Source organism: Mustela erminea, chromosome 19 (genome assembly GCF_009829155.1).
Source record: "Mustela erminea isolate mMusErm1 chromosome 19, mMusErm1.Pri, whole genome shotgun sequence".
NCBI classification, from domain to species: Eukaryota; Metazoa; Chordata; class Mammalia; order Carnivora; family Mustelidae; genus Mustela; species Mustela erminea.
In genome coordinates, this window is record NC_045632.1 from 4,810,798 (window position 1) to 4,834,864 (window position 24,067).

At 53.1% G+C, this 24,067-nt stretch overlaps 1 protein-coding gene and 1 long non-coding RNA gene across 4 annotated transcripts; one reads left to right on the forward strand and one right to left on the reverse strand.

Annotated features, from left to right (window-relative positions):
• The first annotated feature begins 10 nt into the window (after positions 1 to 10).
• Positions 11 to 20,307, forward strand: NUCB1 (nucleobindin 1). Of its 3 annotated transcripts, none has more exons than XM_032325953.1 (13): positions 11 to 118; positions 522 to 661; positions 3,210 to 3,317; positions 5,561 to 5,693; positions 10,199 to 10,302; positions 14,112 to 14,297; positions 14,542 to 14,632; positions 17,653 to 17,711; positions 17,982 to 18,074; positions 18,159 to 18,251; positions 18,581 to 18,751; positions 19,225 to 19,321; positions 19,429 to 20,307. In XM_032325953.1, exons 2-13 carry the CDS (start codon positions 533 to 535, stop codon positions 19,539 to 19,541), a joined length of 1,377 nt encoding a protein of 458 aa, XP_032181844.1. In that variant the 5' UTR covers positions 11 to 118; positions 522 to 532; the 3' UTR covers positions 19,542 to 20,307. The 3 variants fall into 3 exon arrangements, with proteins under 3 accessions (XP_032181844.1, XP_032181846.1, XP_032181845.1); XM_032325955.1 differs by having other exon boundaries at positions 3,243 to 3,317; XM_032325954.1 differs by lacking the exon at positions 11 to 118 and adding an exon at positions 158 to 371.
• LOC116579960 lies at positions 3,317 to 7,772 on the reverse strand. Its single transcript, XR_004281479.1, has 3 exons — positions 7,202 to 7,772; positions 6,645 to 6,770; positions 3,317 to 3,579 (listed from the first exon to the last, which is right to left on the reverse strand). It is a non-coding gene; the product is annotated as an uncharacterized LOC116579960 (long non-coding RNA).
• Positions 20,308 to 24,067: the final 3,760 nt, after the last annotated feature.

Here is a 24,067-nt window from a genome sequence, read left to right on the forward strand (position 1 = left end):
CCAATCAGACCTCTGAGGGCGGGTCCTCTGCGGGAAAGTGGGCGGGGCCTCGGGGGGAAATCACCCGAACGCGCCGGAGGTCTCAGCCCGGGAAAACGCCCTCTGCGCGGAAGGAAAGGTGAGGGTTTGGGAGGGGTCCTATATTGGGTCTTGGGGAGGAGCGGGAGAAGGGGACCAGAGGGCTGGAAAACTGGGTCCCGGGGGGGATGGACTGGGCACCAGTACTTCTAGATCCTGGCGAAGAGGGAGGCTGGGGGCCTGGACCTTTGGTTCTGTGGAAAAGGGGTTGAGATCTCGGATTCCTCAGTCTGAGCGAAGAGACTGGGTGCTGGGAGCTAGGACTTCTGGGTCTCAGGAAGGAAGAGCTGGAGGTGCGGAATCCTGTGTCCCGGGAAACGAGACGCTTTGAGTCTTGGCTCTTAGAAGGGGGACGGGGGCGGCGCTGGAGGCCCAGACTGCTGGGTCCATGGGAGTCCTGTCTGACTTGGGACAGACATTATCCACCTTTCTGCCCCCCACAGGCCACGCCGCCATGCCTTCCTCTGGGCCCAGCGCAGCCCTCCTTCTCCTCTTGCCACCGCTGCTGCTGCTGCGCACTGTCCTGGCCTTGCCTCTGGAGCGGGGGACGCCCAAGCAGGAGAGCCCTGCGACCGAGAGCCCAGTGAGTGGCCCTGCCCTGCTTTCCCGCCAGGTGTTTGCAAGTGGTACTACAGTCCCGAGGATCCGCGTCGCTCCTGGGTGGATACTTCCCCCACGGCCGCGGCTTGAAGTTTGCCTGCCATTCTTTGCCGTCCTGGGGCTTTGACGTGGTGAAAAACTCGGGGCTAGTATTTGTGTGTATGTGCATATTTCTAAGTTCCTGGCTCTGAGGCGTGGGGGAAATGAGGTCAGATTTTAAGTGACAAATCTGCATTACCCCCCTATGTTTTAAGTGCCATCCCCAAGAAGGAATCTGAAAAAAGAACTACATTTCCCAGTAACACCTAGGGCAGGTGGAGTTCCTTAACTGGGGTGTGCTGGCTTCCTGGAGCTCGTGGGAGTTGTTAAAGCTGTGAAGGTAGTCCCGACATGTGTTTATCAGATGCTGTGAAACCTTTGGTCTTAGGGAATTTGAGACTCCCAAGGCTCAGGCGCTGATTTCTGGCCTGACTGCTCCTACAGCCTTCATCAGTAAGGGTCACGTCACTGTCTCTGGAAGGGATGGTTCCATGCTCCTGTGTGGCAGTCCCACCTTGTGAGCTAGGCCTGTGCTTGGTGACATCTTTGCAGGCACAGAAGGCACTTCTAAGTCCCCTTTCCCTTCATTCATCCCACACATTTCTTGAGAGTGGACACCAGGGTGATGGTCAGAGAGGAAGGATTGTGAGCTGAAATGCAAAATGCAAGGAAGGACATTCCAGGCAGGGGAAACAGCCTGGGCCAAGACACTGTGGTGTGGAGAGCAGAGTGAGTAAAGAGACATGGAGGTGGCCAGTGGGACTGGAGCAGAATGGGGAGGGGGCAGGTCACGTGGGGCCTCAATGGGGAGCTCCCAACCTTACTTCACAGGTGAGGCTGAAGCACAAGAGGGTTTAAGTAACTTGCCCAAGAACTGAGGTTTCTAGGTGTAGCAAATAAAAACACAAGATGCCCAGTTAAAATTGAATTTCAGACAAGCATGCTTAATGTTGCATATAAATAAACTCTTGCAGTATATTTATAAGTTATTTGTTATCAGAAATTTAAAGTGAACTAGGCATTCTAGCTGTCCTAACAAGGTCACCTAGCTAGTAATTGGCAGATTTGGGATTCCAGCCCGTTGGCTAAACAAAAATGTCCACACCTTGGGGCACATGGCTGGCTTAGTCTGTAGGGCATATGACTCTTGATCTCAGGGTTCTGAATTCGAGTCCCACACTGTGGTGTAGAGATTACTAAAAATAGAATAGAACAGAATAGAATAGAACAAAACAGATAAATTAACTTTAAAATAATGATGTCAACACCTTAATTCCCAGAACCTGTGACTATCTTACCTTACAGGGCAAAAGAGTGTTTGCAGGTGTGATCGAGACAAGGCTCTTGAGATGGAAGGAAAAGTTAGCCTGTGTTATCCAAGTGGGCCCAACGTAAACACAAGTGTTCTCTGTAAGAGGGAAGCAAGAAGATCAAAGTCAGAGGTGATAGGATAATGTAAGCAGAGGTCACAGTGATGCAGAGTCATGTGGCAAGGAACACGGGCAACCTCTAGCAGCTGGAAAAGGCAAAGAAACAGATTCTCCTTTAGGGTTTCCAGAATGAACTCAGCCCTGTCCTGTTCTGAGCTTCTGACCTTCAGAACGCTAAGGGAATACATTCGGGTTGCTGTCAGCCAGTGGGAAGTCGGTATACCCACAGGGGCCTGGCTGAGCCATCAGGTTATCCGGCTCCTACCGTGTGCTCGCTACTTAGGAAATGATGGCAGTAATAGATTGAGGATCGTGCCAGGCCCTTCATCTTGTGTACTTTTCACCATGGCGCTGAGAAGCAGGGAATTTATTGCCTATTTTATTTTTTATGATTTTATTTATTTGTCACAGGAAGAGAGAGACTGAGAGAGAGAGGGGAAACTGCAGGCAGAGGGGGAAGCAGGCTTTCTGCTGAACAAGGAGCCTGATGCAGGATTCGATCCCAGAACCCCAGGATCATGACTGCAGCTGAAGGCAGATGCTTAATGGGCCGAGCCACCCAGGCATGCCACCCACCTACACACGCCAGTCTGGGTCTAGGAGCGTAGGGATTTTTGTCTGTCTTGGTCACTTGCCGAGTCCCTAGCAGAGCACCTAGTGCGCGGTAGGAGCGCGGGGATTGCCTGATGAACGATGGATGAGGGTATGTTTCACGGCTCGCCAGCAAATACTGGTGTGTCCACCCTGAGCACCCGCTCCATGTGCGGCGTCGGGCTGGGTGTCTGTCTCCCCGTGTGATGTCTACTTTGTCTCCACCAATGGCCTGGGAGGAGACAAGTACCTCGGCCCAGGGGATAAGCCTGGTCTTACGGAGCAGCTGGGGATCAGAACCAGGGCCACCTGGCTCTAGAAGCTTTGTCCCATGGGGCGGGCCTGCCTCTTGCTCCCAGCATGGGGCCTTGGGGCCTCGGGGTCCTTCAGCCAGCCCCCAGGGATGTGGGCCCTGGCTCCTAGGCACAGGGAGAATGGGGGGGGTCGCTATGTTCATCCCTGTCCCCTCAGGACACTGGCCTGTACTACCACCGGTACCTCCAGGAAGTCATCAACGTGCTGGAGACAGACGGGCATTTCCGTGAGAAGCTGCAGGCTGCGAACGCCGAGGACATCAAGGTGCGGCTGGGCACAGGCCAGGTGGGAGGGAACGAGGGGCGCCTGCTCGTTCCTGTTGCTCTGCGCTTCCATGCCGTGTGACCGCCCCGCGCGGTGCCTCAGTTTCCCCATCTGTAAAGAGGGCGCGCTAGCCGAGTCTGTGTTACAGGGTTCAGCTTAGGATCACTAGAGGTGAGACGCGTCAAGGACGAAGATGCACAGGGTGGCGGTCCTCGCACCTACCATGCACGTGCAGGTCCCCCGAGGGCCAGGCTGGTGTGTCCTGCTCAGGAAGAATTCAAGACACAGGAGATGCGGTTGCAGCTCGCCTCCCCTCTAGCTCACGTTGGGCCTCCAGAGGGGCCGAGATTGTCGTCATTTTATGAAGGGGGACATGGAGGCCCTCGTGGCAGTGTTTGTCATCCATATAGGCTCTGTGTCCCCGCAGGGCTGGCTGATGGCGGCCTCCCCCTCCACAAGGAGATGGGGATGACTGGCCCCCTTTCCTCCTTCCTGCCCCGCCGCACACAGACTCCCCCACCCCGTTCAGGTGCGTGTGGGCATGCCCCACCTAGAGGGGCCTCCTTGAGTCCTTGGTCCCAGAGAGGACCCAGGTGGCCCTGCTCCCCCATAGCCTCCTGGCATTTCTGGGGCTCCCATGTCTCCCCATCTACCTGGCCACCAGTGACGGACCAGCAGAGCCAGAGACCCTAAAGCTCAGTCCTTCCCATTGCCCAGCTGGGATAACCTGAGGTGCAGCCGTCCCCAACACACTGCCAGGGTTTAAGGTCATATCAGTGGGAAATGATCTTGGAAACAGAAGGGCCAGTGAGGCAGGCAGAGTGTGGAGAGCAACGGTGCCCGGTACAGTGAACAATCCCAGCTCCTCCTCATGTGCTCCGGGCTGAGCAGCCACACCCTCTGGACCCTGGTGTCTTTCTCAGATACTGGGGGTTCTGATGCAACACTTTCCGGGACATGAGAGGTGTAGGATGGTGAAGATCCCCACCCCAGGGCCTGCTCTGGCACATCGTGAGGCCACGGTGGATGTCAGTCATCATCCTTGGTGGTGGCAGTAATATCTGCTTGAGTAGGAAAAGAATATGGGGAGACAAGACTCTGACCTGATACCCAGTGGCTTTTGCTGGGCTCTCAGTTTGCCCATCTGTAAAATGGGGCTGTGGGCAAGATTAGAGGACAGACCCAGGGAGTCCAGCACAGGGCTTGGCCCAGAGTAGATGCTTGACTGGTTGGGTGAATGGGGCTGTCTCCATGGTCACTGTGTCCTGTTGCCTCTCAAGGGCCATGGGCCCTGTGGGCTGGAGAGCCCCATTGTGAGTCTCAAGTGACCAAAAAAGCAACCTGAGCAATGACAGATAGCAGAGGGCCCTGGGCGGGCCTCAGGAGGGCACAGTCCAGCATGAAAAGTGAGAGAGAACTTTTGGAGCAAGGGTGCCCCTTGTCCAAGTGAAGTCTGAAGTCTGAGTGGGGATATCTGTGGTGTAGAAGTTGTTGTGGTATGTGTGGGGGGTGGGGGGTGAAGGCATGGCATTTCAGACAGCGGGAACTGTGTGTATAAACAAAGCATTCTGGTACTTTCCGTGTCTCCCCGTAGTTCATGATCACTGCCATAAAGACAGGGGCGATGGGGCTAGAGAGGTGGATGTGTGCAGGGTCTCGGGTACCGGCCGCAGGGATTCTGTCCTGGCGGCCCTGGGGAGCCGTGGGGGCTGTGAGCAGGAGAGGGTTGGGGTCAGCTCTGAGCAACAAACAGAATCTGAAGTGACAGGAGGGGCAGCCCAGGGAAGGCACCCCAGGGAGGGGGGCGGGGAGTTGCCCAGAGGATCTTTCAAGGGAGGTGCCGTGTGCTTTGAGTGTCTAAGGGCAGTGAGGATCTGCTTAGGCCTAGAAAGGGGGTGGCGGGAGAATCCTAGGCAGAGGGACCAACCAGCATGTGCAAAGCCCAGGCAGGGGAAAGAGCCTTGAGTGTGGAGGCTGATGCCCAGTTAGTACTGCTGGAACCAAGTGTGATTTGACGGATGGTGGGCCTCGGGGCTCCCGGGGTGGGCAGGGCCTCAGACGCCAGGCTGCAGGGCTGGACCTGGTCTCGGAGGCTTGGGGAGTGGGTGGGCCAAGGGTCTGTAAGCTTTCCAGGCTTCACAAAGCTGGTAGAAGTCTCCCAGGAGGGCAGAGAAAGGACGAGGCTGCCCCGTGCGCCCCCTTCAGGGCCCCCAGCCTGACCAGTGTCCCCTCCACCTGGGCAGAGTGGAAAGCTGAGCCGGGAGCTGGACTTTGTCAGCCACCATGTCCGCACCAAGCTGGACGAGCTCAAGAGGCAGGAGGTGTCTCGGCTACGGATGCTGCTCAAGGCCAAGATGGATGCGGAGCAGGAGCCCAGTAAGCAGGGGTGGGTGGGGTGGGATGGCCTTCCTCCTAGGGACTCACCACCCCCCCCACCCCACCCCTGTCCGCCACCTAAGATGTGCATAGAAAATTGACCGAGTTTTCTTTCTAGAACCATCTACCGCTAACATGACTGGTGGATTGTTTTTTGCTTCTCTGTTCATTTTTATTTTTAAAAACCATTTTCATTTAATGGGGCACCTGGGTGGCTCAGTTGGTTAAGTGGCTGCCTTCGGCTCAGGTCATGATCCCAGGGTCCTGGGATCAAGTCCCACATCAGGCTCCCTGCTCAGCAGGGAGTCTGCTTTTCCCTCTCCCTCTGCCTGCTGCTCTGCATACTTGTACTCTCTCTCTGTCAAATAAATAAATAAAATCTTTAAAAATAAATAATAAATAAATAAAAACCATTTTCATTTAAAATATTGATGTAGGGATGCCTGTGTGGCTCAGTTGGTTAAGCGTCTGGATTTGCCTGTTCTTGGACACTCCAGATAAATGGAGCCCTACCATCTGTGACCTTTTGTGTCTGGATCTTTCACTTCTAAAGTTTTCAAGGTTCATCCAAAATGTAACATGTGTCAGCAACTTCCTTTTTGGGGGCCAAGTACTATTCCAGTGTAAAGATAGACCCCATTGGGTTTATCGACTCATCGGTTGATGGATATCTGGGTTGTCTGCACCCTTTGGCTATGGACCTATGGACCGTAGTGGTATATATTTTTTAATTTCTAAAAAAAATTTTAAAGATTTTATTTATTAGAGGCAGAGAGAGAACGAGCCGTGGGGAGGGGGAGAGGGGGAGAGAAGCAGACTCCCCACTGAGCAGGGAGCGCGATGTGGGCCTCGATCCCATGACCTGGAGATCATGACCTGAGTTGAAGGCAGGTGCTGAACCGACCAAGCCACACAGCCCCGCCCCCGCCCCGCCCATAGTGTTATACTTACTGTGGCTCTGTGGTAGTCTGGTATGGGGCGTGACCACATGTAAGGACATGCCCCCTTTCTTGAGATGGACCCTCTTATCTATGGACATCCTGTGAGGCTCCCATGTTATGGAAGCGGGTGCTGAGCCTTGGTGGATGGTGTTGACGGTCAGTAGGAGAACTGGGCTTTGTTTTCATTTCTTTCTTTTTTTTTTTTTTAAGACTATATTTATTTGACAGAGATCACAAGTAGGCAGAGAGGCAGGCAGAGAGATAGGAGGAAGCAGGCTCTCTGCCGAGCAGAGAGCCCGATGAGGGACTCGATCCCAGGACCCTGAGATCGTGACCTGAGCCGAAGGCAGAGGCTTAACCCACTGAGCCACCCTTGCGCCGCCCCCTGCCTTTTTTTTTTTTTTTTTAATGATTTGTTCGAAAGAGAGAAAGCATTAGCAGGGGGAGGGGCAGAGGGAAGGAAAAGGAGACTCTGCTCTGAGCACAGAGCCCAATGCGCGGCTTGATCCCAGGACCCCGAGACCACGACCCGAGCCAAAGTCAGACACGCCTGTTTTCATGACTTACCTGATTCCACGGGTCCACTGACGAACACGTGTCTCCAGTTGTACTGTGTGCCGGGCACCAGGCAGGTGCTGGAGCTCCACGGTGACCAGACAGCCTGCGTAGGCACCCACGGCTGTCTGCTGATTTAATTATTACAGTTCCAGAGTTGACCACTTCACCATCCATTGCTGTTGCCTGGGTCCCGCTTGGGTCACTGCAGTCGCCTCCTCCCTGGGCTCCCTGGTGCCTCCCCTGCTTTGGGTCCTAGTCCCCGCCCCCGCCCTCCTTCAGCAGCCAGGGGGATCCTGTAGCCGTTTCCTGTGGCCACTGCAGCAAATCACCACAAATTCAGGGGTTAAACAACACACACCAATTCCCTTACAGTTGGGAGATCAGAATCGGAAGTCAGTTTCACCCAGCAAAAATCAGTGCATCGGCGCAGCCGCACTTCTTCTGGAGGCCCTAGGGGCAGCCTGTTGCCTCGTCTTTTCTGGCTGCTGGAGTGGCATTCCTTGGCAGGTGGCTTCTTCCTCCATCCTCAAAGCTAGTATGTAGCCTTTGTGTTCAGTGCTCACGTGGCCTTCCCCCTCTGCCTCCCTCCTTTTTTTTTTTTTTTTTTAAGGTTTATTTGTTGGAGAGAGCGCGCACGCACATTCTTGGGAGCATGAGCAATGGGGAGAGGCAGAAGACAGGAATAAGACTGTGCTGAGTGTGGAACCCAATACCAGGCTTGATCTCATGACCCTGAGATCATGACCTGAGCCGAAATTTCAAGAGTCGGAGGCTTAACCTGCTGAGCCACCCAGGCACCCCTGCCTCCCTCTTAGAGGGACCCTTATGGTTGCATTGGATCTCCTGGGTAACCCGAGATCACCTCCCCATCTCCAGATTCTTAATTTAATCACCTGCAAGTCACACTTTGCCACCTGAGGTCCCCTAGTCATGGGTTCCAGGGTTTAGGGCATGGGCGTCTTGGGGGTGGTGACGCAGCCCATCACAGCATCCAGTCCACATCCTGTCCCTCCTCTTCTTAGGACTCACCCCGGCTCCCCAGAGGTCAGCAGGCCCAAGTCCACGGTCCTCACGGCTGCACTGCCTACCCGACCCCTCCCTTTACAGGTGCCCTCTCCTGTCAGTGTTTTTTTAAAGATTTATTTATTTATTTATTTATTTGACAGAGAGACATCACAAGTAGGCAAAGAGGCAGGCAGAGAGAGAGGAGGAAGCAGGCTCCCTGCTGAGCAGAGAGCCCGATGCGGGACTCGATCCCAGGACCCTGAGATCATGACCTGAGCCGAAGGCAGCGGCTTAACCCACTGAGCCACCCAGGTGCCCTCCTGTCAGTGTTTTTAATAACGCTTCCGGGCAGCGTCTGTCTGTCAACTCTGGACCTTGACCCTGGCACTTCCCTCTGCCTGGGATGTTCTCAGGGCTCTTTGCACTGCCAGCCAAGCTTCTGTCTCAGCTCCTACCCTGACGGGGCTGCTCAAGGGAGGTTCTGTTGGTTGCTGTACCTGGGATTGCTAGGGTCACGTGTGTTTGTCCTCTGTCTCCTGCTGGGTGCTGGGGGCAAGGGGATCCCATGCTGCTGCTGTCTGGTTCCCATGGCGGCCCCAGGGCCAGGCACCACGTCTGGCCCAGGGGAAGGGGCTCAGCCCCCATTAGTGGCATGAATAATGCATCATAAAATTTGATCTGTGTCTGTGTCCTGTGAGCCTGTCCCTCCTCTGGGCTCACCCTGGGCAGAGCAACACAAGACCTCAGGTTCCCGGCCTTCCCGTGTGTGTACAGCTCTCTCCCTTCCCAGAACGGGAGCCACTGGAGAGCTGGCCTGGGTCTGATTCACATGTCCCCCTGCCCCTCACAGGCTGGCTTTAGCACCCCGGAAGTCCCAGGTCAGGTTGTGGCAGGATCAGTTTCTTCTGCTGGGAATCAGTTCTGGGTCTCTCTTTGGCTTGGAGATGGCCAGCTTCTGCCTCGTGTCTTCCCTGCAGCGTCCAAATTTTTTTCCCTTTTAGAAGGAAACAAGTCCTCTTGGATTTGGGTCTACCCCGAGACCTTGTTTTAACTTGGTCACCTCTGGGAAGACCCTCTCTGCCAATAAGGTTACATTTGGAGGGTCTGGGGGCAAAGACCCCAACAAATGGGTTTTGGGGCACATAATTCAGCCCATAACAGGACTTGTGCTCTGGAGTCCGGCAATGGGTTCTAATATTCTCTCTGCCACTTCCTAGATGATGGTGACCTAGACAAGTCCCTGACCCTCTCTGGGCCTCAGTTTTCACATCTGTAAAATGGGATCATCGTAGAACCTTTGTCTTAAGATTTTTGAGAGAAATAAATGCTCTAGAGATGCCTGGATGGCTCAGTCGGTTAAGCTTCTGCCTTCAGGTCAGGTCATGATCCCAGGGTCCTGGGACTAAGCCCTGCATTGGGCTCCCTGCTCAGCAAAGTAGTTTGCTGTCCCTCTGCCTGCCATTCCTCCTGCTTGTGTGTTTCTCTCTCTCTTTCTTTCTGACAAATAAATACAATTTTTAAAAAATGCATTAAATAGGAGTGCCTTGGTGGCTCAGAGGGTTAAGCCTCTGCCTTCAGCTCAGCTCATGGTCCCAGGGTCCTGGGATTGAGCCCCTCATCAGGCTCTACACTCAGCAGGGAGCCTGCTTCTTCCTCTCTCTCTGCCTGATGTTTGTGATCTCTCTCTCTCTGTCAAATAAATAAAGTCTTTTAAAAATGCATTAAATATATTTAATGTATTTAAAGCAGAGCCTAACATATAGTGAGTACTCAATACATGTTAATTATTATTATGGTTATTGTTTTGAGCATCAGAGTCAGCTGTGGTGTCACCTCCTCCAGGAAGCCCTCCCTGATTGCCCCAGCTTCATTCAGGACATCCTCTGTGCTTTCCCAGTACCTGCTGTGACCTCCTTCAGAGCAGATCTAGCCCAGGGATTTTGAAAGAAGGAACATTCTGTGCACTTTTTTTTTTTTTAAAGTAACTTCTCCCTCATCCAGATGTACAGGTGGATCACCTGAGCCTCCTGAAGCAGTTTGAACATCTGGACCCTCAGAATCAGCACACCTTCGAGGCCCGGGACCTGGAGCTGCTGATCCAGACGGTAGTGTGTGTGTGTGTGGGGGTGCTCTGGGCAGTGGACTGAAGGAGGCTTCATGGACAGGGAGAAGGGAATGGAGCCTGGGACATGTGCTCCATCACCCTGGTATTCTCCGAGGTCAGTGGCTGCAAAGGCCAGGCAGTCCCCAGAAGCCTCCCCAGATTCTCTCTGGGAGAGCAAGGTGTAGGCAGAATGGGCTGGGCTCCATGCAGACCATTTCAGATCCTTCCTCGGCTTTGTCCTTCCCCATATGACTTGGGTGGGGGCGGGGGTGGCAGAATCATGCAGAATCACGCGGCTGCCCCCCAGAGATGTCACACCCTTCACATCCCAATCAGCGGAACCTCTGGCTGCATAGACCTCTCGTGGCGAAAGAGATTTTGCAGAGGGCATTAAGCGGAGGGTCCTGAGCGGGTGAGATTACCCTGGGTTATCTGGTGGGCCCTCCGTGTCCTCACAGAGGGAGGTGTGACTACCTTTGGAGGTAGCAGTGTGAAGCAGAAAGTGCTCAGTTGCTGGCTTTGCAGACAGGGGAAGGAGCTGCCAGCGTGGAAGGCAGTTCTAGAAAGGAGAAGTCTAGAAGGAGCATGGCTCGGCCTCCACTGTAATATGAGCTCCGTGAAACTATTTTCATTATCTCTGGCCTCCATAATACAAGATGATCAATGTGTGTTGTTTTCTCTCTCTCTCTTTCCTTTTTTTCTTTAAGTAGGCTCCACACCCAGTGTGGGGCTTGAACTCACAACCTTGAGATCGAGTCATGTGCCTGACAGACTGAGCCACCCAGGTGCCCCTGAATGTTGTCGCCCTCGGCCCGCAAGGACGACAAAAAGCCCCAGTTCAGATGCATCTTCTCTTTATTTCCGCAAGTCTACACACTTATATACGCTTACATGACCAATCAGTGAGCAGGGTACAGGAGGGAGCGAATCAGGCTGTGCACCTAAACGAACAACTTCGCTAGCAACCAATGCTGTTTACTTCCTCTTTGGGCGTTCCGCTTAGTCTCAAGAGGCAATCCTAACCTGGCAACTAGCCAGGCGCCATCTTTTAATGGCGGAGGCCGCCCTGGCCTCCATTTACATTTACACCATTTACATTTACACCAAGTGTACAATTATAGCAGCCATAGGAGCTAATAGAGCCCTTATCTGAGAAGCAGGATCTCCAGCCAAGCCTCATGGGGACAGCCAAGGGCGGCGGGACTGGGGAGTGGAAGGCTGTGCCCAGACTTGACCCTGCCTCTTCCCTGCTTGCATTCCTTCCCTGGGTACCCAGTGCCTCCAGGACAAACCTGGAGCGCCCCGTTTCTGGCCTCCTGGAGCTTCATCTAGTGGCCCTGAAGATAATAGCCGTCAGTTGAGTATTCCTGGCATTGGGCTCAGTCCCTGAGAAATGTTTTTGCCAGTCACTTCCAGAATATTCCAGAAACTGCCCACTTTTCTCCAGCCCCACCGTCCTTCTCCTAGCTTCAGCTCGCACCATCTCTCATAGCTGCTTCTTCAGTGGGCTCCCAACTTCTGCCTTCCGAGCTCACCAGGACTTCTCAACTTAGCACTCTTGACGTTTGGAGCTGGATAATTCTTTGTTGTGGGGGAGGTTTGTGCATTATAGGACGTTTAGCCGCATCCCTGCTCTCTACCCACTCGATGCCTGTAGACCTATCCTCGTTGTGAGAACCTGTTCCCCACACAGCAGCTGTGTTCGTTTCTTACACCGCCCTATAACAAATTACCACAAACCTAATAGCTTAAGACACCTTGAAATTATCACATGGTGTAACAACTTACCCCAGACTCAGTGGCTTAACACAACAAATGTGGGGTGCCTGGCAGGTTCAGTCATTAGAACGCTTGACTCTTGATCTCGCAGTGGTGAGTTCGAGGCCCATGTTGGGTGTGGAGGTTACTTAAAAAATAAAATTCTTTTTTGAATTAAAAAAATAAAAAATAGAATTGTATTCTCTCCCAGTTTTGGAGGCCAGAAGTCCAAAATCAGTATCCCTGAGTCCAAGCCAAGGCTTTGGCAGAGCTGTACTCTCTTTAGAAGCCATAGGGAAGGGGTGCCTGGGTGGCTCAGTCGTAAAGTATCTGCCTGCAGCTCAGGTCATGATCCCAGGGTCCTGGGATCGAGCCCCACATTGGGCTCCATGCTCAGCGGGAAGCCTGCTTTTCCCTTTCCCACTCTCCCTACATCTGTTCCCTCTCTTGCTTTATCTCTCTCTCTCTCAAATAAATAAATAAAATCTTTAAAACAAAAAAAATAAAAGAAGAAGAAGAAGCTATAGGGAAAAACCCACTTCTTGCCTCTTCCAGCCTCTGGAGGTTGCCAGCATTCTGCAACTCGTAGACCCATCATTCCAGTCTCAGCTTCCATGGCGTTCTCCCCATGTCTCTCTGTATCTTCTCTGTGTCCTTTTTCTTTTTTTGTTTAAGACTTTATTTATGTATTTATTTGAGAGCGAGAGAGAGAGAGCATGAGAAGGGGGAGGGTCAGAGGGAGAAGCAGACCCTCCGCTGAGCTGAGAGCCCAACACGGGGCTCGATCCCAGGACCTCGGGATCGTGACCTGAGCCAAAAGCAGACGTTTAACCAACTGAGCCACCCTGGAGCCCCTCTCTGTAGCCTTCTTATAAGGACACCACTCATTTGGATTTAACCAAGATCCTATTTCCAAATAAGTTCACATTTCAGCATTCTAGGTGAACAGTAATTTTGGAGGGGATACTCTTCAACCCAGTGTCATATTGTTCATTCCAAATTATAGAGGAGGAAACTGAGGCACAGAGAGGCTAAGTAACTTACCCAAAATCACACAGCCTAGTGGGATTTGTTCACACAGCGGAGCCTGGATTAGAACCCTGGGCAAAGTAATTAGGGACCCAGGGTTCTTTATCACCTATCACTTTTTTCTCTGAGATCCTTATTTTATTTTTAAGTCATCTCTGTACCCAGTGTGGGGCTTGAACTCAAAACCCTGCAATCAAGAGTCACATGCTCCACCCACTGAGCCAGCCAGGCATCCCTATTCCTCCAAGATCTTGAGATTGTGGAGGACTTGAAAGAAGTGGGTTAATGTTGTTGCCTTGTAGGGGCACTTGGCTGGCTCAGTCGGAAGAGCCTGGGGCCCTTGATCTCACAGGGTCATGAGTTCGAGCCCCATGTTGGGTGTAGAGATTACTTAAATAAACTTCAAAAAAAAAAGTTGTTGCTGTGTGTTTTGAACAGATAGTCTGTGTTATGGGACAAGAGTGGGTTGTAGAGATCAAGAAGTGAGCTCAGGGGGCACCTGGGTGGCTCATTTGGTTAGGCAACTGCATTTGGCTCAGGTCATGATCCCGGGGTCCTGGAATCGAGGCCCGCATCGGCCTCCACCTGCTCTCCGGGTAGCCTGCTTCCCCCTCTCCCTCTGTCTGCCACTCCCCCTGCTTGAGCTCTCTGTCTCTCTTTGTCAAATAAAAAAATAAAATCTTAAAAAAAAAAAAGTAGGGGGCGCCTGGGTGGCTCAGTGGGTTAAGCCTCTGCCTTCGGCTCGGGTCATGATCCCGGGGTCCTGGGATCAAGCCCCACGTCCAGCACTCTGCCAGCGGGGAGCCTGCTTCCCCGCCTCTCTGTCTGCCTGCCTCTCTGCCTGCTTGTCATCTCTGTCAAATAAATAAAAGCTTTAAAAAAAAAAAAAAAAGAAGTGAGCTCAGGACATGGAGCCCAGGACCGGGTGGAGATTGGGGTGGCCCTTGACCAGGTTCAGGGCTGAGGGCCTGGAATTTGGAGGTTGAAATTAGGGCCTGGGTGTGACCGTCTGCCTCTCTCCAGGCCACCCGGGACCTCGCCCAGTACGACGCAGCCCATCATGAAGAGTTCAAACGCTATGAGATGTTGAAGGAACACGAGAGACGCCGTTATCTGGAGTCCCTGGGAGAGGAGCAGCGAAAGGAGGCAGAGAGAAAGCTGGAAGAACAACAACGCCGGCACCGAGAGCACCCCAAAGTCAATGTACCTGTAAGAACCCTCATTTGTGGCTACCCCACACCAAGTCCAACTCTCCAGGCACCGCAAGATGAGAAAGTAGCCAAAGAACTACAATTCCCAGCAGATCCTGAGGCCAGAAGGCCCTTTAAATATGCTCAGCCACCTCCAGGAGCTGCTGGGAGTTGTAGTTTTTCTTGCTTGAGGGGCATGACATTCGAGGGCTGGGAGGGACTCAGACTTCTTGCTCATGAGCCCCTGGCTCTCCCCTCCACAGGGCAGCCAAGCCCAGTTGAAGGAGGTATGGGAGGAGCTGGATGGATTGGACCCCAACAGGTTTAACCCCAAGACCTTCTTCATACTGCATGGTAAGGTGGGGAAGAGCCCCAAGACCCAGGCTGAACCCTGAGGCTCTGACCTTTCTGGGGCCTGAATTCTAAGAAGTGTCCCCATTGCAGTGAGGCTTAGGCAGGCCAAAGAGATCTGAGCCTGTCCCTCCTGTTGGTCTAGAAGGGTCCACCCTTCTGCATTGCTAGAACCTTCTAGTGAAGATCTAGTTCTCTTTTCAGGGATACACTAGACTCCTCAGTTCTCAGGCTGATACCCACTAACTGAGCCATCAGGCTTGGCTAGGCTGGGCATGCCTCCCACAGTAGCCTAGGAGCCCTGCTGCCAAATAAACAGGCCTCCAGGGACTGGAAGGCTATCTTTTCCATGGTGGTTCAGACACACGTATCCCTTCATTCTCCTCCTCTGAAGGAACCTAACCCAGGGTTGCCAGGACCCACTCAGATGTGCTTGTCCCAGAAGCTGCCAGCAGTCGGCAGAGCTTAGCTGGGCCTGGCTCATTGATTCAGCAGACATTTCCCCAGCTCCCTCTGAGACCAAGCTTCGTGGAGAGTCTGTGGATCCTGCTGTGAAGGGAACCGAGCTCCCCCCAACACACAGCCAGTGATCAGGCAAACTGATAACGCTGTATTTCGGTGAATCTAAAAAATCCAGGTAGTATAAGATGTTCTAGAATTTTTTTTTTTTAAGATTTTTTTTTTACTTATTTATTTGACAGAGAGAGATCACAAGTAGGCAGAGAGGCAGGCAGAGAGAGGAGGAAGCAGGCTCCCTGCTGAGCAGAGATCCCGATGCGGGACTCGATCCCAGGACCCTGAGATCATGACCTGAGCCGAAGGCAGCGGCGTAACCCACTGAGCCACCCAGGCGCCCAGATGTTCTAGAATTTTTACACAAGCCGCCCATGAAACTCACAGACCACCAATGCCTCTTGATCTTGGGGGTGGGGGGTGGGGAGGTGACAGTCAAGGAAGGGGATTTGATAATAGTGCCCCGAGGAGTGCTAAGAGATGAGTAACATGGAAAAGATGACAGGAGGGTTATGGGAGGAAAGTGTATTGTACCCACCAGCCCCCATGTGGCTGTTAAGCTCTTGAAACACACCAAGGAACTGAATTCTCTAGTTTTGAGACATGAATTTTTTTTTTTTTTTTAATTTGTAACTGTGATGAAATACACCTAACCATGAAATGTCCCATCTTTGGCCCTTTTGAAGTGGACAGTTCAGGAAGGCTAAGGACACCCACGTTGTTGTTCAGCCAAAGTCCAGAATTATTCTTCATCCTTTCCAAAGGAAAACTCTTTGGTCAATCAACAACTCCCCACTACTCCCCACCCAGCCCCTGGCCACCTCCCTTCTGGGTGCTGTCTCTGTGAATTCTAGCTATTTCACACAAGTGGACTCATACAGAATTTGTCTTTTTGGGACTGATTCTGTCTGCCTTAAGGGCTGACCGAATCCAGCTGTGTGGAGGATAGGCTATATGGCGGGAGGGCCAAAAGCCTGGAGAAGACGGGACATGCTGGTGGCTTTGCCATGGGAAGGAGGGAAGAGCCGTTGGATTGTGGATTTACCTCGAAGGGCAAGCTGGTAGGACTTGCAGCTTGGATGCAGCTGGATGAGGATTATGAGCTAACAAAAAGGGTCAGGGGTGACTCTGAGGTACTTGGTGGGAGCAGCCATATTTGGGAACTAAGTCCGTTCGTGTTAAACTGCAGATGTCTGTCAGACACTTATGTGGCCAGGAGAGTTGACAGTTGGATATTCAGGTGTAGAGGCACTGGTAGATGAGGGACTGGAGGGACCCATCTGAAGAGGGGCGGGCCAGTCACAGTCTTTCTGTAATGATCCAAATGTTCCGTGCCATCCAATATGGCAGCCACCAGCTACATGTGGCTGTTGAATGCTTGACTGGTAAAAGTGGGGTGAGACACTGGGATTTTTTTTTTTTTTTTTTAGATTTTTATTTTATTATTTCTTTGAGAGACAGAGCAGGAGCAGGGTGAAGGGCAGAGGGAGAAGCAGACTTCCTGCAGAGCAGGGGGCCTGACTTGGGACTCGATCCCTCGCAGGATCATGACCTGAGCTGAACAGTTGAACAGTTGCTTAACCCATTGAGCCATCCAGACTCACCCTGGGATTTTTTATCTTAATCGATTTAAATTTAAATGGCCAGTGTGGCTGGCGGCTACATGATGGATTCCAGGATTAGATGGCCTGAGCCCTGGGGCCCACCGATAGGTAGCATTCCGGAGGAGGATGGAGCCAAAGGAACCAACGAAGGAGAACAAGGGGTATTTGGGAGGAGAAAATGATGTTCTGGAAGCCAAGGGCAGAAAGTCAAGTAAAATGCTGGTGAAAAATTAACCATTGGCGGGATCCCCCGGGTGGCTTGGTCAGTGGAGCATGTAACTCTGGATCTCGGGGTTTTAAGTTTGAGGCCCACACTCACTGTAGAGGCTGCTTAAAAAGAAAATGTTTTTTAAAAAATTAAACATTGGATTTACGAGGTCAGGGTTTCCAGCCTGCTCTGAAGGACCAGTGTGGGCGCTGATCTGAGTGAGCAAGGGGTGGGTGCGGGGGACAGCGAGCCTGGCCCATGCGGCTGAGAAACCTGGAACCTCGGAGCCATACAAGCTGGGTGACAGGTGGAGAGATTCCTGTGGCCGGGGTCTCTGGGACAGAGGCCTCTGACACCCCTGGCTCCTGGGCAAAGGGCTTGATCCTGTGCCTAGATCATCAGGGGTTAGGGATCAAGTAGTCCTGCGTTATGACCATCCCAAGAGTGGTCCTGGCAAAGCCCGCCTTCGTTTATTCCCTTCTGAGGACCCTGGTTGGTAGGGATCTGGCTGTCCTAGCAACTGGCCAATGGGGTACTGAAGCCTGAAAGGTATCATTGTATTGTTGGAGACCCAAGGATACCTGTCCTCTCATAACAGAGCCCATATCAGCCCCCAATTCTTTCTCTAGCAGGTCCCTCAGGGACCTGACCCACCCTGTACTCAGTCCCCCCAAGATACCCTATTGTCTCCCTCTCAGATATCAACAGTGATGGGGTCCTGGATGAACAGGAGCTGGAGGCCCTCTTCACCAAGGAGGTGAGCGAGCATTTTGGAAACCACGGGTGCAGAGGATGCCTGCACTGGACATGTGTCCCCTCGGGTCCCCCTGGATGGGAACTCAAGAGAAACTACAACTCCCAGCAGCCCCTGGGACAGAAGGAGGCTACCAGGAGTGTCAGGGTGCCCCTGAGGACTTCTGGGAGTTGAAGTTGCGTGGTCTCTGTGTGTAAAGAAACGGAGTAGCCTAGGTGAGAGGTCGCCCTGGACCCCTCAATGTGTCCTTCCTCTCCCTTGACACTGCTGCAGCTGGAGAAGGTGTATGACCCGAAGAACGAAGAAGATGACATGCGGGAGATGGAGGAGGAGCGGCTTCGCATGAGGGAGCACGTGATGAAGAACGTGAGATGAGGGACAGGGGACATGGGGAGGATGGGGGCTGGGGTGGAGTGAGGCCCAGCTCTGTTGCTTACCCTGGCTCCCCAGGTGGACACCAACCAGGACCGCCTTGTGACCCTGGAGGAGTTCCTCGCATCCACCCAGAGGAAGGAGTTTGGGGACACCGGGGAGGGCTGGGAGGTGAGACCATGGAGGATTCTCTGAGTCCTGAATGCCTCTCTCCCCCCAGCCCGAAGCCTTCTTTCAGAGTCTCTGGACACTTCTTTTACCCTCTGGGTCTCTGTCCCCCTACCCTGGCTCTCTGCCTCCCTCTGTCTCTGGGTTCAGTCTCCATCCCCCTCTGGGTCTCTCTTCTCCCCTTTCTCTGGGTCTTTATCACCCTCAGCTTCCACGCAGAGCTCTTCTGCCCTCACACGTGACCCAGGCCGCCTCTGTTAGCGGCACCCTCCCCAGCGCAGGTGGGTTAAGGCTCACGGCACCCTGCTGAGACCCCTGCCCTCACCTCGCAGACAGTGGAGATGCACCCTGCCTACACGGAGGACGAACTAAGGCGTTTTGAGGAGGAGTTGGCCGCCCGGGAGGCAGAGCTGAATGCCAAGGCGCAGCGCCTCAGCCAGGAGACGGAGGCCCTGGGGCGCTCTCAGGGCCGCCTGGAGGCCCAGAAGAGAGAGTTGCAGCAGGTGACTGGCCAGGGAGGCTGGCCCCATCCTCTAAGTCCCTGATGGCCTCTGTCCTTGTATATTCAGAAGCTGGGAAGGCCTGTGGCCACCATGTTCATCACTACTAGACTCTCAGGTGGTGACCGCCATCTTTAGTAAGGGCGGGTGTCCCCATCCTTGACCGCTCTGTGGCTGCCATGGTGGATAAGGGCAGTGGGGCTCTAAGCAAGAAAGTGGGAGGGAGGAAGACCAAAGACAGAGTGGGAGGCTAGACTCAGCAAGGGTTCAGTGAAGGCTTCCCGGTCCCGAGGTATGACCCAAGCCATGACAGGGGAGGGAAAACTGGATCTTCTTACTGTTAAGCCCAACTCTCAGAGAGAGAGAAAAATGCCAAGGCCCATAGGGAAGGGATGGGTTCAGGACCACTTAGCAAGTTGCCATGGAGACTCCGTATCATCCCCTCTTGCCCACGCAATCTGCCCGACTCGCTGCAGGCCGTTCTGCAAATGGAACAAAGAAAACAGCAGCAGCGAGGCCAGAACAGCCCAGCCCCTGGCCCCGAGGGACAGCTCCAGTTCCACCCGGACACAGGTGCTCTGGGCACCCCGGGGGCGGGGAGGGTGCTGGCGGCCACTCCAGGTCCGAGGGAGGAAGAAGCTGGGATGCCTACTGCTACCATTGCCTCCCTGCATTTCCAGATGATGCACCTGTCCCAGCTCCAGCAGGTGACCAGAAGGATGGCGACCCTTTAGAAAAGAAGGTTCCCGATCAGCCTCCACAGCTGCCCCAGTTGGACACCCAACACCTGTGATCCTCCTGGGACCCCCCCCCCAACACACACACACGCTCTGGGTTCCTACGGAGGCAGCTGGTGGGAGGGGGCTGTGGAGTCGACATCAACCTCCCTGGGGGGCCAGCGACTTGTGTGGCCGCCTGGGGGAGGGAAGGGCCAGGTGGCTCTTCACACATTGCTCCCTGAGCCCTACATCTGCCCCTCAGCTTCCACAGCCTCCCAGTCTGTGCTCCCTTCTTTCCGAGACCCCCAAGTCTAGTTGGACCCTCACTGCATCCCTAACTTAGGGAAGTCCTCTCCCTCCTGAGAAGGGTTGGCCTTGTGCCTGCCTTCTCAAGATGGTTTGGCCTCAGCTGCCCAGATCATGGCTACCCTGGCATCCTGCCTTTGTCCCCACTGCTGCTGGAATGCCTGCTGTCCGGCTTCTGTCGGCTGATGAGGTATTTTTTTTGGGGGGGGGGGTTCTCGAGAGAACCATTGATGCTCAAGGACAGTGTCTTCCTCATGGCTGGCTGCGATGGGCAGCAGAGTCCTGAGCATAGCTGACTAGTGCTGACCCCAGCAACCCAGACTCTCTCTGACCCCTGGCTTCCAGCTGCCTGGCTCCTTGCCCTTTTCCCACACAGCCCCAGAGGGGACCTGGAGCCAACCCAGCCCCAGTATCAGGCTCCAGCCCCTCAGCCCATGGAGGAGGCCCTGCCCCACTTTCTGGCCTTTTTTCACATGGCTCCAAGTTCTGCTCTGTACTCCAGTTCCATCCAAATACACTTTCTGGAACACTTTCCATTCCTCTGTGTCTTTGGATATACCGTTCCCTCTGAAACCTCATCCCCAATTCCTCTGCTAAAGTCCTCATTCTGTAAAATTCACTACAAGTGTAATAGCTGAGAGGCTTCATCCTGGCAACTTTCTGTCTTCTGATAAGTCCACTGTGTGTGTGTGTGTGTGCGCGTGCGCGCACACACACACACACCATTCAGCAGGATCCCAGCCACAAGGATAGAAAGGTTTAGTATAGAAGAAGTATTATCTCCCAACACAAGACATCCTAGGGTAGGGTGATTCCAGGAAACCACTTCCTCCCATAACCTAGTTCTACTGTGGCCCCAGAGTGGCTGCAGCTGCTCCAGATATCTCATCTGCACCAACAGCTGATGAAGGAAATTGGCAGAGGTGACAAATCAGAGCCTCTTAGTACCCCTGCATGCCAGCGCGTGTTTGCCAGCACACCACTGGGCATAGCGTAGGTCCGGTTTGGTACCACAAAGAGGACGAAGTTTAAAGGAGGCTCAAATGATAAAAGCTATCTCAGGAGACACAAGGCCCCTGGGCACCAAGGGCAGGCAAATCTGCTGGGAGGTGTCCTGTGTGGCTCTGGCAGAGCCCAAGCCAGTGGCCTGGAGCCAGCTGGTGGGCCTCCTCGAGGAGGCAGCAGTGCAGGGAGGCACATACTTTCCACCCTCACCTGCCCCACCAGGCAGCTGGGACGGATAGCGACTCTGGGCCAGGTATTGGCAGCCTGTGGCCCAGGGACCTTTCTCTACTTTCAGAGGCCCTCTGGGGCTGCAGGCAAGGGCCTCCAGCAGCATGGAGTAAGGCCTCAAGGGAAGGTCACGGTCAAGTATGATCGCAAGGAGCTACAACCGGGAGGCATGGACCCAGAGCAGCTCCCCCCACAGAAAGAGGAAATTGCGGGGCTGGAGACTGATGTGGAGAGATGGGTCAAAGAGCTGCTGGGTGACAGTTACAAACCCGCTGAGGCCTTTGTCTCTGGCCTGCTGGTAAGATCCTGGACTTGCAGAACCCTGAACACACCCCAGAAGTAAGGGTTTTCACTGCCATTGTGGGGACTTTTTTTTTTTTTTTTTTTTTTAACTGTTACTGAACTGATGGGACTTTAAAAAAAATTATCTGAGAGGCTCATTAACAACACAAATTCCCAGACCCTGAAATATCCAAGGGAGGGTCTGGGAAGTTATACGACCCGCTGTGCGCCCCGGCTTGAACCCCAACAATGACCACAAACAGCAGCCACAGCCACTCGGCTTCTGGAAGACTGGGAGCTGAGCCTCACTGAGCCAATCTGGAAAAAGGGCATTAAATGGTAGAGTTCTTTGAAGTATCCAATAATAATACACATGAACAGTATGGCTCCTGAGTTGAAATTTGAGATCAGCAAGCAGTAATTTGTTATTATATGGACACACTTACGCAATTAGTGTCCCTGGGCATCTGTCGGTGTCTTCCATATTGAAGGAGGTCCCCCATTCCAGCTGCCCAGGACCCTTTTGTGTCAGGCTTCCTTACTCTCTCTCCTTCAGTAGACTCTAAGTTCCAAAGGAGCCAGGAGAGGGAGGTTCACATCTGTCAAGTTCGTGGCCCCATACAGCAGCATCTATGGCTGGTATACATGGTCAAGAACCAGGTCATCTCTGCCCCGAAGACCCCTCCGCCCCACCACTGCCTCCCTGTCTGGCCTTTTGTTCTAGTCTTTTTTGTTATTGTTGTCAGAGAGAGTGAGCACAGGCAGACAGAGTGGCAGGCAAAGGCAGAGGGAGAAGCAGCCTTCCTGCCGAGCAAGGAGCCCGATGTGGGACTTGATCCCAGGATGCCGGGATCATGACCCGAGCCGAAGGCAGCTGCTTAACCAACTGAGCCACCCAGGCGTCCCCTTTTGTTCTAGTCTTAAATCAACAGGATTATTTTGACTATTTATGTATATTCGGAAAATAATTTCTTGGTTGCTACTATTGGTGGTGGTCATTTCTTACAGCAGCAGCGAGACACTAATACACAGCAGCGAACATTTCTGTAGCACTTGGAACGTGGCAGGTGCCCTGCGGAGCACATTATATGATCTCAGTAACTGCCCATTTCATCTTCACATAAACACTGTGAGGCAATCACTGTTAGCAACCCCATTCTACAGATGAAGCGAATAAGAGAAGCTAAGTCACTCGCCAAAAAGCCCACAGCTAGTAAATGTCCGGGCTGGGACTGGAACCCTGGTCCGCCGGACCCAGTTCATGCAAAGTTCTTTTTGGCACTGAATCTGTGCTGAAAATTTTCTGGTGAATGAGTTAATGGGGGGCGCCTGGGTGGCTCAATCAGTAGAGCGTGGGACGCTTGATCTCAGGGCCACGAGTCCAAGCTCCAAGTAGAGTGTAGCGCTTTATCTGAAACAAACAAGCTAATGAGTGCACACTTTGCTCGCTGCCTGGCATGCTCGCTGTCCACTCATCCATTCTGTGGTTGTGACCTTTAATTTCCTAAGGGTTTTTCTAACACTTGGATATGACTCTATTGATCAAAACGCTGCTGTCTTCACCTTCACACTCTATCACCCATATAGGAGCTCCTCAGCCCTGCCCAAGTGGTCCAGTTGATCCTTCTAGGTTTATCTTTCACATTCTCCCCCACTCCCAACCTGGGTTCCAGACTGACTTCTTTTCTTTTTTTAAGTAAGCTCTGTGCCCGAACTTGGAGCTTGAAATCAAGACCCTGGCAGTTCAAGTGGAAAATCTGTTTCCTGGCTTTTCCAGCTTCTGCTGGCACCTGCATCTGCATTCCTGGCCTAATGACCCCTTCCTCCAGCTTCAAAGCCAGCAGCACAGAATTTTCAAATCCCCTGCCCTGTTTTGAGGTCCCTCTGCTTGGGTTGAGTATCCTGCTTTCCTCTCCTTAGGTCTTCTGTAATTGCAACGAGTCCACCACAGAATCCGGGAAAAGCTCCGCATCTCAGGAGCCTTCACAGTGATACCTGCAAAGTCCGTTTTATTAGGTCGCATGGTCATCGATTCTGGTCTTTGGGAGGGGGTGATTACTGTGCCTGCCACAGGTTGTCTCTCTTTCGCCCACTAGAGGGCGGCAGAGAGCAAAGCGAGGTTGTACCTGCACATCACCCAGCACACGACCAAGTCAAAAGTAAAAATGTTTGCTCAGTGAATATGTGAGTCATGACGGTTAGATCTTTGTTGTCTCCTGCTGAAGACCCTTCCACGTCTTCTCCAAACCGTTGCTGACCCCTCCCCAGCCCCATCTTCCATCCCACTGACCCAACCATGATGGCCTGTTCTGGGTTCTTAGAACATAACAAAGCACTGCAAGCTGCCATGAGAGCAGAGAAAGTATCTGTCTCATTTCTGATGTGTCCTCGGGACCTAGAACAAATTAGATGCTCAGTAAATATCTGTGTTCTGCCTGGGAGGACAATCTGTGGAATGACCGCAGAGGCGCTTTCTGGAATTCCTGGCTAGAAGCTGACTGGCACAGGGTCTTCCCCTTTTGCCATGATTTCAGTGTCCTCCAAGGTCTGCCTACAGTGTTTCCTGCAAGTTCTGGAAAGTGCTGGTGCCCAAGCTTAGACTGGCTTTGCCATGATTCCAGCACCATTGTCTTGCTTGTCTCTACAAAGAGAGTAAGAGCTAGGAAGCAGGTGTGTTTCTCAGGTTACAGACCCCCCCCCACCCCCCGTGTGGCCACTTGAGCCCAGTCAGGTAGCCCTTGCCAGCAGACATCAAGAGAATATATATTCACTGATGTTC